This window comes from Bactrocera oleae, chromosome 5, assembly GCF_042242935.1.
Source record: "Bactrocera oleae isolate idBacOlea1 chromosome 5, idBacOlea1, whole genome shotgun sequence".
NCBI classification, from domain to species: domain Eukaryota; kingdom Metazoa; phylum Arthropoda; class Insecta; order Diptera; family Tephritidae; genus Bactrocera; species Bactrocera oleae.
In genome coordinates, this window is record NC_091539.1 from 26,044,490 (window position 1) to 26,057,737 (window position 13,248).

The 13,248-nt window shown below is 37.4% G+C and overlaps 1 protein-coding gene across 3 annotated transcripts; it reads right to left on the reverse strand.

Moving 5' to 3' along the window:
- Window positions 1–1,179: 1,179 nt before the first annotated feature.
- On the reverse strand, window positions 1,180–12,934 carry LOC106622654 (uncharacterized). 3 transcript variants are annotated; one of them, XM_014241901.3, is made up of 2 exons: window positions 12,829–12,934; window positions 1,180–2,201 (listed from the first exon to the last, which is right to left on the reverse strand). In XM_014241901.3, the coding sequence occupies exon 2, from the start codon at window positions 2,191–2,193 to the stop codon at window positions 1,270–1,272; it is 924 nt and encodes a 307-aa protein (XP_014097376.1). In that variant the 5' UTR covers window positions 2,194–2,201; window positions 12,829–12,934; the 3' UTR covers window positions 1,180–1,269. The 3 variants fall into 3 exon arrangements, with proteins under 3 accessions (XP_014097376.1, XP_014097375.1, XP_069966344.1); XM_014241900.3 differs by having other exon boundaries at window positions 12,710–12,843; XM_070110243.1 differs by lacking the exon at window positions 12,829–12,934 and adding an exon at window positions 2,555–2,573.
- Between the last annotated feature and the right edge of the window lie 314 nt (window positions 12,935–13,248).

The following is a 13,248-nucleotide window of genomic DNA, read 5'->3' on the forward strand; positions in this document are numbered from 1 at the left end:
ATTTTCGAATGCACTCTTCGAAGTAGGATATATAGTCACGTAACACGTTCCACACTTCCTACATTCCACAATGAATGCATGGGGGCATTGTTGAGGTGGAATGTAACACAACGGCGTAAAGCTCGATCTTTTTTATTTCATTTTCCGAATATGTGCGACGTATCAGTGATTGTTGCCGTTGCTTGATGGTCGGGTACTATTCCTGCTAAAACTAATGTGTTATTTTTATATCTAGAATAAAGTTAAATCACATTTTATTTTATAATTCTCCGAATTTTCGTCGTAAAATTACTTAATTTCTGTTCTCAGTTTTTCAAGTTGGTAATTTTAAGGAATCTCCAAAATTATTTACTATCAATTTATAAGAGAGCAGCATATAGGCACAATTATTACAATTGAAATACTAGTTTAATCCTATTAAATAATCAATCAATATATAATATAATGTAAGTTCTCTCAAAAAAATATTTAACAACAAGTGTGAATGTAACCCCATTGACTATTCTCTAGTTCTTCGTATGTTAATATGTATGAATTCCACAATCATTATTCATTACTAAACGCAGCTGTTTTCGATTCGCCAAGCGTTACTCTCCAGCGAATCGAATAAACAATACCTGATGCTCAAACCAACGGGCAGCCCTTTTGGTGCAACACTGCGCTAATATGTCTTCTAAAGCAAGCGCAAAAGTATTATGATTTTTCGTTAGTGGAAAAATTGCGTTTTTCACGTTAAAAAAAAGTTGTTGTAACCATTTATTTTCGTTTTCTATTCGTATTTCCTATTCGAATTCGTAGTTGAATGTTCTAGTAGCGAACTTTTGATAAAGATTTACTATATAAGGGCTGCCAGATTGTGCAGCGAACACAGTTCTAGTTAAAGTGGTGTCGTGTTAAGAGCAATTGGGACATATGGAAGAAGTTTTAAGCTCAAATAACGAGCAATAAGTGGTAAGTTATTGGAACAAAAATTAAAGATAAGTGTATGCCATTAAATTGGGACTTTTATTTAACAATCCAGTGATCGAACTCAAGAGTGTGTTATATGTAGACGATTTATCCAGAAATCCGTTACAATATCCAAAAGAAATCTTGAGAGCATTGAAGATAGTAGTTATACCACTTAAATTAGGTATAAATCCAGATCTTACCCATTAGTAATAGTTTTACTTTTCACCCTTTTCACGTACTGGTATTCAGTATATGTTACTTTTATTGGAAATTAAAATATTTGTTAACATATACATACATACATACTAATTATACCTATTAATAAATAAAAAATGACTTTTTTATAAGTTGTGCAACGCTTTTGTTAGTACGAATTGTTTTATTTAATTGAGAACAAGATGTTTTTGAATGTAGTGCACAATGCACTAAAAAAATTATGTCAGATAACTTATGCTGGGAATTTATTGTAATATTATATCCTTCTTTTTCAAGGTTTTCAAAAAATAGCATGAAAAATTGTACCAAGCTAGTACCGAAAACATCATTTCTAAGGCATGATTTTAAAAAGGTGTTCCCCTTTAATGAACTTGAGGCTGTTACATACATCGATTTTATAAAAGATGAACTTATATTTCCTTGGGAAATTTTTTTGCAAATTTTATGTTCTAAAATCTTATATTTGCAAATATGTAAGCTATTTGTTTCTTCTAAAAAAATATGCCCAAGTAAAGAAAAATCACAATGAGATACCAACCTATTCACGGAAATATCAATATTTTTCGGTGGCAACTGGAAGATTCTTTGAACTATTAACAGCATTTTGTACTTCGCATTATCTATACTTATATTTTTTGATGACCGCTTATAATTATAAATCAAGTTAACATCAATTAGAAAATGTTTTAGTATGTTTTCAATCGTAAAAATATATTTATATCCTTCAGGAGTTGTTAAAATATTAGCAGCTGAATGTACAGTTACCCCTACTTCACTTAATATTTTACAATTATCTTTTAAAAATAGCCTGTGGTGCGCATGTGTCTCCATTAAATCTTTAGTCATTTCTTCTCCCATTATTTCAAATATGATATCAACGAACACGGCACCCGTAAGAATTGTTTCAATATATTTATACGTCATTGTGCCACAAAGTTCGGCATCCAACCAGCTAAGCAATTTGAAGCAAACGGTTGATAAATCCTGATTGTCTGATAATATGGTTTGTTTAAGCCAATAATCCATATTCTTCCCTGCAAAATAAAACAAATACACCCAAATGATAAATCTGCAAGCAATGTTTCCTTTTTAAATTATATAAGTAAATAGACATGTAAATTTGTCTGTATGTAAAAATGTCTGTATATTTGTTGAAGTCCTGCACATCAACTACAAATTTAAATACGTTCGTATGCAAAATACTAATAATTTCACCAGCTGATTATAAATTGTATTATTTAATGTAATCTAAACTGAAAACGTTAAATTAGAGATTAATGTTGCAAAGCGAATCAGATATGCAAATGTAATGAAATAAAGTATTTAAATCCGCGCATCAAGCAGGGCGTTCCGATCCGCAGAAGCCACAATCGTAAAAGGAATTTACCACTAGCATGTAACCGTATGATCGTATGTTAAAATACAGTTAGCCGAATCGGCTCTTTGGAAACGGGAGATTCCGAGGATTTTAGAAATATGGGAAAAATTATTATCCGTATACGGTAACTCTTCTCCTTCGATGGCAACTGCCAAAATTGGTTTAACGAGTTTTAACGTCAGCGTACGTCGGGTTTTCCCAACCAGAGAATCGGAAATCATTATATAATATTAGGTTTAGACCAAGGTCTGGACCGATTAAATTCATTTATTCCGATTTAACCAATTTTCAGCGCTAAACTAAATTATCAGATATGTTCTAGAAACAATGAAATTGATGGGATTTCGTTTTTACAAACCGAGTGATTTAATTTATTTCGAAGTATTTTTATTTCACATCGAAACAGCTGTTTGAAGCAAATGGCATTTGGTTTCAATTGATATGTAAATATTTTATTCATAAATTAAATAGGGTGCGTTCGAGATGGCAATCACGACAGTACTGTTGCAAATTTGTCAAAGTATCACGTTCTGCGAAAATTTTTGGCAACACTTGCAACAGCATCACGTTCTACTGTCACTTTATGCAAATAATCGGCAACACAAAATTTTTTTGCACAACAGCAGAGTATCAGCAAATATGCAACAAAGTAGCTGTACTGCTGCAATTATTACGTACCCATACTGTTATTGACTCTTTTAACTTTGTACCACCATTCCACTTTATCTGAAACAGGGAGTAAAAAGACGTTCCCACAACTGCCGGTTATACGATACCGGAATTGACCCAAATTTTAACCCGCCAAGGGCTGTTATTTCGAGGACCTAGACGTGTTTGGATCAGTAAGTAATAAGTTAACATTATTATCACTTTTAGGAAGGAATTTTTCTGTTGCGTTTGTGCCAAAAGGCTCGTTCGAAACTCTACCTCTATGTGACCCCATGCCCATGCACTACTGCGACAAGTGCCACAGCGGTCGATCGAGAAGCTTCCAAACATTATTTTTGGGGACAACTGCACTTTCGTTATTTTTAACAAAGCTAAATGGCTCGGTTTCACAGAATTCACTGAGAGCACCTTCATTGCACTTCACATTCCAACGGAAGTATTCGTTGGCGAACTTCAATTCCGCAAGGTGATCGCTGCTGCTACTGCTCGCTTCATCCCCGCTGGTTGAATTCAAGAACTACGATAAAATTTCCCAGCTGAAGCAACAGGCTTAGAAAATGAGCGCGATTCCCTACGTAAGGTCGACCCCTGTGATCCCCGCATCAATTTGGAGATTCTCCAACTGGTAGATCAACATAAACGGAAAATGGGTGGAACACTTGAAGTCATGTAATCTCTCTACCGGAGTGATCAAACATGGGAAACCGTCAAATCCCTGTCCAATCCGAGGAGACATAACGATGACCGTGTCGAAATTCAATTCGACGGCCGTGCCTCCTCAGACCCGAAGAAGTGCGCGAGTTACTATAGCCGAAAATTTATACTGCACCCTTTGGTGAATAAGGCGAAAAGATGTGTTAACCGACGGTTGCCTAAACGGAATAAATATGCTGATGTTAAAACACCTAGGCTCTACGGGAGTAAATTATCTTACCGAAGCCCTCAATTTGTCACTGAACACCCTTTACATACGCGATGTAAGAAAAATCGGAAGAGTGGTCACACTACTGAAGCCTAGAAACTCTGCCAAACTAGGGGAGTCTAATCGCACGATAACTACCCTTTCCCCAGTAGTTACGTTTTATTGCGAGATGAACAAACTAAATTAAGGGGAATTGAACAGCGGGTTCCGTAGATGATCTTAAAATTTCGACGGTAAATAACCCTAAAGTTTTAGAGGAAACATCTGACAGTCCGCACTCCTTCACTCCGCACACAACCGTGATTGTCACAGAGGTACAGAACCACAACAAAATCCTCAAGTCGCTGGCCGGCAGCATTTCGGGTAAAGAGAGAGTTGTTGGCAACATACAAGTCAATCGGTCAACTACGCCGCCCCAATACCAGATTTTGCCTTCCTTTTGCAAAAATCTATTTAGAAAATTTTTTTTTCTATTATTAATTTGATAATTTGGCACCAGCTGAAAAATATTTTTTCAGCAAAAACTTTATGCTGATTTATTAAATGCCAACATAATTGAATATCGCCAAAAAGCATTGAATTAACTATCATATCATCGAATATTAAAGATAATATATTATTATTCAATATATAAATTGTGCGAAATATCTAAAAAATTTCATATATCAAAATACAAGATGGCGGCAAGTAAACAAACCTGTCAATGTTGCAATAAAATATTTAGAAAAAATACTAGTAGCATCGACTGCTATGTTTGTAAAAAGTGGTATCACAAGAAGTAGTAGCTGAAGTGAAAAATAATTTGAAGATTATCTCGCTGAGTTTTGTAATAAAGGTTTTACAACTTGGAATTGTTTGACATCCAAGTTAGAGGTTAGTATTATTGAGTCGGATGACGAATTCGAGGTGGACGATGGACAACACACAGCTTTGTCTACTAGTACCGATGTAATTGAACGTATGTATGTTCATTATATCTAGCACCATTTAAAAATAAATGGATAAACTAGAGCTCAATGTCACTGGGTTGCGTAACAAATTCACGGAACAAAATAATAAAACAGCCCAGCAGCAGAAGCTAATGGGTAAAAGGATCGACAAAATTCAAAAGCAACTTGATTCAATCAGTAATTTCAATGGGAATCCCAACTTTATAATTTCTGAACTGAACGAGCGTAAGAAACGTGAGTCTGAGGTCGTTATTTTTAATGTACCGGAATCTAAAAAACCAGCAGGATCGGAGTAACGACGACACGGAGCAGGTTGCAGCGTTATTGCTAGAAGATTTGTCAAACAAGGCATCAAACTCCGTCGTCTCGGCAATCCAGAGCAGGGCAAGACCCGTCCAGTATTACTATACACACCATCCCCAGCAATAACTAGGGAAGTGATGAAGATTAATCCAGCTGGTGACACAGGCATTAAATTTAAGCCTAGCTTAACACACGCACAGCAGCATCTTAATACGCTCAGAACAGAGCTCAATAAGCTAATCAAAGATGGTGATAACAAAAAGACAATCAAGTAATATAATATATCAACGGAGTGCCTAAAATAGTTGATAAACCGTAATGCGCCGTAAGAAAAATATAAAGAAATGCAAAATAACAATAATATATCAAAACATGAGAGGTTTAAGAACAAAATTACATCAATTTATAACCTGGTTACATCCTTCGATATCGGATGGTGAAATAATTGAGTTATTTAGGAAAGATAGAGACAGCAACACAAGTGGCCATAAACGTGGAGGTGGTGTCCTAATAACGGTAAAGGGTGAAATATCGACAGAACAGTTAAAAAGAGAAGACAATAATATAGAACACATATTTATTAAAGTTAAATTTACGGAAGGCGACTTAGTAATAGATTGTGTTTATCTACCTCCACTGTCACCATTGGACGTTTACATTAATCATACCAGTACCGTTCAATACCTAAAAAACAAATACCGTGTCTGCAAGCTGTTAATCTTAGGAGACTACAACCTACCTTTTAGCTACCCACAAGCACAATGTGTAAATTTACTAAAGGAGTGACACAGATATCCCGGCTACCATGAAGGAAGGAAACCACAGCTAGTAATGAAGAAGAAGTAATCTCTTTGCATCGTTCTTTAAGAGCATTTATAAAACTAATAACGACGGATTGCCTTTACATGACGATCATAACGAGGGTCACAGCCAAGAAATGGATTTATCAAAGCTCCAGGTATCATACGATGTCGTTTATAAACAACTGCACAAACTGGACCCCGAAAAGGGAACAGGACCTAATGGTATTCCTAATATACTTTTGAAAAACTGCGCAATCGTATTAGCAGAACCTATTTCTCATCTATTTGATGCATCGCTCAAGTCTGGCATTTTTCCATCAGTGTGGAAAACCTCCTTCATCTATCCAATACATAAAGCAGATTCTAGAAGTGACATGGTTAACTATAGACCCGTATGTATTCAGTCATCCATTGCTAAGCTCTTCGAGAAAATTATCCTTCTTCAAATATTATCAACCTTCGAGAATATTATATCTACAAAACAACACGGATTTGTAGGAGTACCATCCACAGTTATAAATTTATATCTCTATACAGGATACGTTCTGGACGCAATGAACCAAGGATTTAGCACTCATACCGTCTATACGGATTTCTCTAAGGCCTTCGATATGGCAAATTACGATATTCTTATCGATAAATTGAAACAATACGATGTTAAAGTTAGTGCGCTGGATTGGCTGAAGTCATCCTTAACAGATAGACAATTACATGTACGTATGAATGGCTACACATCAGAGTTATATGAAGATAAATAGCGATGATGATATGGAAATTCTACAGCGTGATATCAACACACTCCATAGGTGGTCTCAAAAGAATAATTTAAATTTAAACAAGAACAAGTGTGTGGTTCTATGTCTCTCTAGACTAGCAAACCCACCTTCAGCAACATATCATCTCAATGAGCACCAACTATCTGAGGTATCATCAATTAAAGATCTAGGCATTATCATAAATAACAATGTCATGTGGACAAGATAACATCACGTGCCTTCAAAAACTCGGCTTCTTAAACTCAGCACTTATACACATATTTAACACGCTAGTACGTCCTATATTGGAATATGGCTGCATAATCTGGTCACCTCACACTCAACAAATGAATGATACACACGAGAGACCCACTTAACAGATGAGGTGCACAGTCATTTCATGGTCGACAGTCTGTTTAATCGTCAAGCTGCTGATTTAACTTTCTTCTACAAGTCAATCCACGGCCAGATACAGTGTCCGGAGATCAGCAACCAATTTGGATTCATTGAGTCCAGACCAGGGCTCCGTACGAGAAGGTTGTTAACCACAATAAAAAACAACCAAAAACTACATTTACCACGGACGAAAGAACAGGATAGCTAACACGGTCAATGAATATTCAGCAGACATCGACTTTTTTGCAAGATCTCTGTCAAGTTTCAACTCTAACGTCAAAAAAATAATATTAACCAGCTAGCATTCACATTGTCTCCATGTTCACTAATAATATCTACTAACCTCTCTGTTATCTCATATACTTCCATTAAAATATCAAACAAAATTTATAAAATTTTATATACACTGCCGATTGGCGTTTCTCTCTAATAAATAATTAAATAAATAAATATGGTCACCTAAATGCCAGAACATAACATACTTCTCTCCAAGCAGTTTCAGTATTTTCACCCTCGAAACAGCTCGTTTCCTGGGCCTACCGTTAAGTGATTTCGATCACTATTAACTTATTGCATTCCCCTAAGCAGGGTCAGTAAGACAGTATCTAGTGAGAACTCCTTAATAAGAGACAGTAATTCAACCTCTTAAGGGGTTACATGGGTTTCGCGGCTTCAAAAAAAAAATCACTTTTATTGTCTTATTTAATTCTATAACATTTCTAGAATATTGTCCCAAATTCTCAAGTTGATATCAGTAATAGTTTTGGAGATACAGCTTTGAAAAGTTGCGCGCTTGAGGTCAGCTATATTGTCACTTAAAACTTTAAACGCGTTTTTCTCGAAACTGTGTTTTCAAAGTCGGTTGTCAAGATTTCTCGCGAACTACTCAACCGATCTTGATGAAATCTTATACAGGTGTTTGAGATACAATTTACTCGTACTTGGACGAAGGGTTCTTTTTTCAATTACAACTATTTAAAAAACAAGAAATGTCGAGCAAATTTGACCGAAATTTTCATTTTTTTGTAAAAAGGTCTGCCAAAATTCCAATTTGAACTTGTTTTTTTTCCTTCGTTCAAGTACGAGTTTATGGTCTTAACTAAAACACATAAATTTTTTTTCATTTTAAATGATCCTGTCAGGAGTTATGCTGACAACGCGGACGCACCTTTTTTTCAAGAGGTCACCGGAAATGACGTCACAATGGCGGAGTTTTAATTTTTTTTTTTGAAAATTTCTGAAATTATGCTTTAAATATGTATCTTTAAGACAGAAAAAAATTTGAATTAATTAAATAATTTTATATATAAAAAAAAAATATTGAAAATAGGCCGTTTATTACCCGACGAAACCCATGTAACCCCTTAAGTTCCACTTTGATCCACTTCTGCTTGAAAAATACTTCGATGGTCTTGTATCTGAAGCTAAAGTTAATGGACAAAAAACTCCCCCTCCAACCTTCCGCCGAACACATAATATTGTGTATATTGTGACTATGAAAAGTCTGCACTGATTGCATTAACTTTTGACAATACTCAAGTATACTCGAGAACAGAGAGATAAATCACATATTGATGGCTATATTCGGTATAAAGTTTGCTAGAATAACAAAAATCAATCTAGCAAGCATTTCCCGTGGAATAACGTAAGCAACATTTTGTTGATTTTTGGTTTATTTTTATGTTGAAATATTAATTTCAAGCGCTGATGACTGCACGATATTGACGTCGGGCAATGGAATCGATGGCATGTGCTCGACAGTAAACAGCTATCTCTCTGATCTTTCTCGCTTCTTCTCTGCAAGGAACCTGACACTCTCCCCCACCAAATCCACAGCGACCATATTCACAAACTGGACGAAGGAGTACAGACTGGATCTAAACATTTCAGTCGATGGCACCAAAAATTCCGACGGTAAACAACCCTAAAATTTTAGGCGTTACACTAGACAGTCTTTGCTCTTTCATTCCCCACACGACCGCTATAACTGCCAAAGTACAGAGCCGCAACAAAATCCTCAAATCGCTTGCCGCCAGCTCTTGGGGAAAAGACAAAGAAACGTTGCTGGCAACATACAAGACAATCGGCCGGCCGGTCTTATATTATGCTGCTCCAATATGGTCGCCTGGATGTAGTGCAACGCAGACGAAGAAGCTTCACTGATGTCCCCAATCGAACAGCTACACACTGAGGCCCGTATGCTGCCGGTTAAGGAACATACCGAGATCCTCTCTAAGCAGTTTCTACTGGGCTGTTTTAGCAAAAATCACCCCTGCAGTCGTCTGCTTGAAGAGGAACCGCCTCCTAGGAACATCAAGAGGTCCTTTCTTGATGACGTCGACGACATTAAACAGTACGCCAACCAGACTTCGGACGCAAGGAACTTTAGACAAGCACTGACTGCCGTTCACAGTGGAGCCATCAACACCTTCACCGACTTCCTCTCATTGAATGGCGTACTATGAGTAAACCACCACCCATAGCAGACGTAGAGTTCGAGTTGGCTCCTGATTCCAGAGTGACCCTCGCACAAATTCGTTCTGTATATTGTAGCCTACCCCTGCGGGCAGGGGATAGAATATGCCCGCGGCAAGGCATGCCTGTCGTAAAAGGCGACTAAAAGCCAATATGCACTATGACTGTTATTATATTCTTTGCCCAGTAATATCAGCATAGTATATGGAGTGATAGTGCTATAATACTCAGCTTGAACTGATATTAGAAACACTTTAAATGAAAAAGCGAATAAAAAGACATTTGAAGTTCAAGCGACAAATGTCACCAGTCATTTGAGTAATGGGTAGCTCAACTGGCAGTAGTTTAGGCTACGCAGTCTGACCGGAGACTTTCCGGTACCACGAGGAGCAGAAAGCCCTTGGACTTCTGTTCAATCTGCTCATTGGGTTCGGCCCTTTGGGGAGTATCGTGGTGGCTGTGGTTTAAACCTAAATGCTGGAAGAACTGAATTTTCATTTCGAAAAAAGAAGTTACACAAGTAACTGGGTGCCGTACCCGAAAACGGAAGAGGTTTTAGGTCGGCCTCGAATCATACCAAGATGGTAGTGTGGACCCAGACACACTGCCACTGGTATCCAAATAAATACTTGCATAAGCTCGTTTTGTTTGGGGCGCTGATCAACGCATTGTATTGATCCGTTGTGTTTTGAACACCGTGAGGTAAGGCCGTCGCCGGCAGGTACTCACGTAAATCTACAACGAAAGTTGTATATTGTAGCAACCCCTGCGGGCAGGGGATAGAATATGCCCGCGGCAAGGCATGCCTGTCGTAAAAGGCGACTAAAAGTCAATATGCACTATGACTGTTATTATATTCTTTGCCCAGTAATATCAGCATAGTATATGGAGTGATAGTGCTATAATACTCAGCTTGAACTGATATTAGAAACACTTTAAATGAAAAAAAGCTAATAAAAAGACATTTGAAGTTCAAGCGACAAATGTTACCAGTCATTTGAGTAATGGGGAGCTCAACTGGCAGTAGTTTAGGCTACGCAGTCTGACCGGAGACTTTCCGGTACCACGGGGAGCAGAAAGCCCTTGGACTTCTGTTCAATCTGCTCATTGGGTTCGGCCCTTTGGGGATTATCGTGGTGGCTGTGGTTTAAACCTAAATGCTGGAAGAACTGAATTTTCAGTTCGAAAAAAAGAAGTTACACAAGTAACTGGGTGCCGTACCCGAAAACGGAAGAGGTTTTAGGTCGGCCTCGAATCATACCAAGATGGTAGTGTGGACCCAGACACACTGCCACTGGTATCCAAATAAATACTTGCATAAGCTCGTATTGTTTGGGGCGCTGATCAACGCATTGTATTGATCCGTTGTGTTTTGAACACCGTGAGGTAAGGCCGTCGCCGGCAGGTACTCACGTAAATCTACAACGAAAGTTGTATATTGTAGCACCCCTGCGGGCAGGGGATAGAATATGCCCGCGGCAAGGCATGCCTGTCGTAAAAGGCGACTAAAAGCCAATATGCACTATGACTGTTATTATATTCTTTGCACAGTAATATCAGCATAGTATGTGGAGTGATAGTGCTATAATACTCAGCTTGAACTGATATTAGAAACACTTTAAATGAAAAAAGCGAATAAAAAGACATTTGAAGTTCAAGCGACAAATGTCACCAGTCATTTGAGTAATGGGGAGCTCAACTGGCAGTAGTTTAGGCTACGCAGTCTGACCGGAGACTTTCCGGTACCACGGGGAGCAGAAAGCCCTTGGACTTCTGTTCAATCTGCTCATTGGGTTCGGCCCTTTGGGGAGTATCGTGGTGGCTGTGGTTTAAACCTAAATGCTGGAAGAACTGAATTTTCAGTTCGAAAAAAGAAGTTACACAAGTAACTGGGTGCCGTACCCGAAAACGGAAGAGGTTTTAGGTCGGCCTCGAATCACACCAAGATGGTAGTGTGGACCCAGACAGTATTGATACGTTGTGTTTTTGAACACCGTGAGGTAAGGCCGTCGCCGGCAGGTACTTACGTAAATCTACAACGAAAGTTGTATATTGTAGCATGTTGTATATTGTATGTATCAAACATATGTCCTGCGTGCAATGAGTCTCCGCATGACACTAACCACCTCTTTGCATGCTCAACGAACGCCACTCATCTAACACCCATTTCCCTGTGGTCCGACCCCATCGAAACAGCTCGTTTCCTGGGCCATCCTTTAGACGACCTTGACGATAACCAAATCATAACTCATCACCCAAGCGGTGACTAGGTAACCGTTACAACATGGTATGAAGTTTGAAAATCTTTTATTAGGTATGTGGAGGCTGGGGAAAAACTGACCCCATTTTCAGTACAAGATTATTACCGGAACAAGACGCCCTCTGAATATCGTTAAGATTTGCGTTATCTCCTACATATAAATGGAATGAGAAATATTTATCCGATTTCCATTTCTGGGTAAGACATGGCATACCTTGAAACGTATCGTTCACCCGACGAATTTAAGTAAAAAACTCGGCTTTAGAATACCGTCACAGGATTTCGGGGATGAAATGGGTATGAGCTGATAGAGAAGGTCCTCCAGGTCAAGATATAGCCGCGGGAAACTTATAGTTTTCGAGATATTTACGTTTAAAATTGAAAATTTCAACTATTTAAAGTACGTATTTTTGCGATTTAAAATGAATTATACACTTATATTTTTTACTTTTATATCCTTTTTTAAATGTGCAAAGTGCATTATATACCTTTGTAAATATATACATAAATTATTGAAAAAATACCCTTTCCGTTCACGGATTTGTAATCTTCGTGTAAAAATAAGACGATTTAAAAAAAAAAAATCATTTTTGAGACCTCCTTAGTTGGGAGACCTAAACTATACATTTACCAAATTTTGTTGCGAAAGAACTCCAAATCATACTTTTGATATAAACAATCAATTTATATGTGCAAAGAAGTTACAATAACCATAAAAATAAAATTGTAACAGACTTTCTTCGTACTCACTTCATCATTTTTAAACCAGTCCAGACTATCCGCCTAAAATCGATAACTCCAATACCACCTTTTCTAATATTAAAAAAACTAGGTCACGATCACATCTCTTATACCCTGTTTACACTTGGCATTCTATTGGTGCAATACTCTAACTTGATTTATAGAAATCAGGAAAATTATTATAAATTTTTTTGCAAAGTAGTTACAACAATATTCACCTTGTACAAAATGATTAAAAGGTCGAAACAATTACCAGTGTTTATAATAATCAGATTCGATTCAAGAGCTGATAATTCATTGAAACTAGATGTTCTGTCATCAGATTTAATTATTACTAAAACCTTCGTGGGGCTCTCAAATCGTTTTGTTTATAATCCCACTTAATCAGCGGGAAAGAAGATTCTTAATGTCTGAGCTTGATCTCGAATA

Excerpts from the sequence above, each read along its gene's own strand:
- LOC106622654 (XM_014241900.3), bottom strand. The coding sequence starts at position 12,740 with ATGATTTGGAGTTCTTTCGCAACAAAATTTG. Across the intron at positions 2,202-12,709 it reads TTCTTTCGCAACAAAATTTG|GGAAGAATATGGATTATTGG; the intron begins GTAAATGTATAG and ends TTTATTTTGCAG.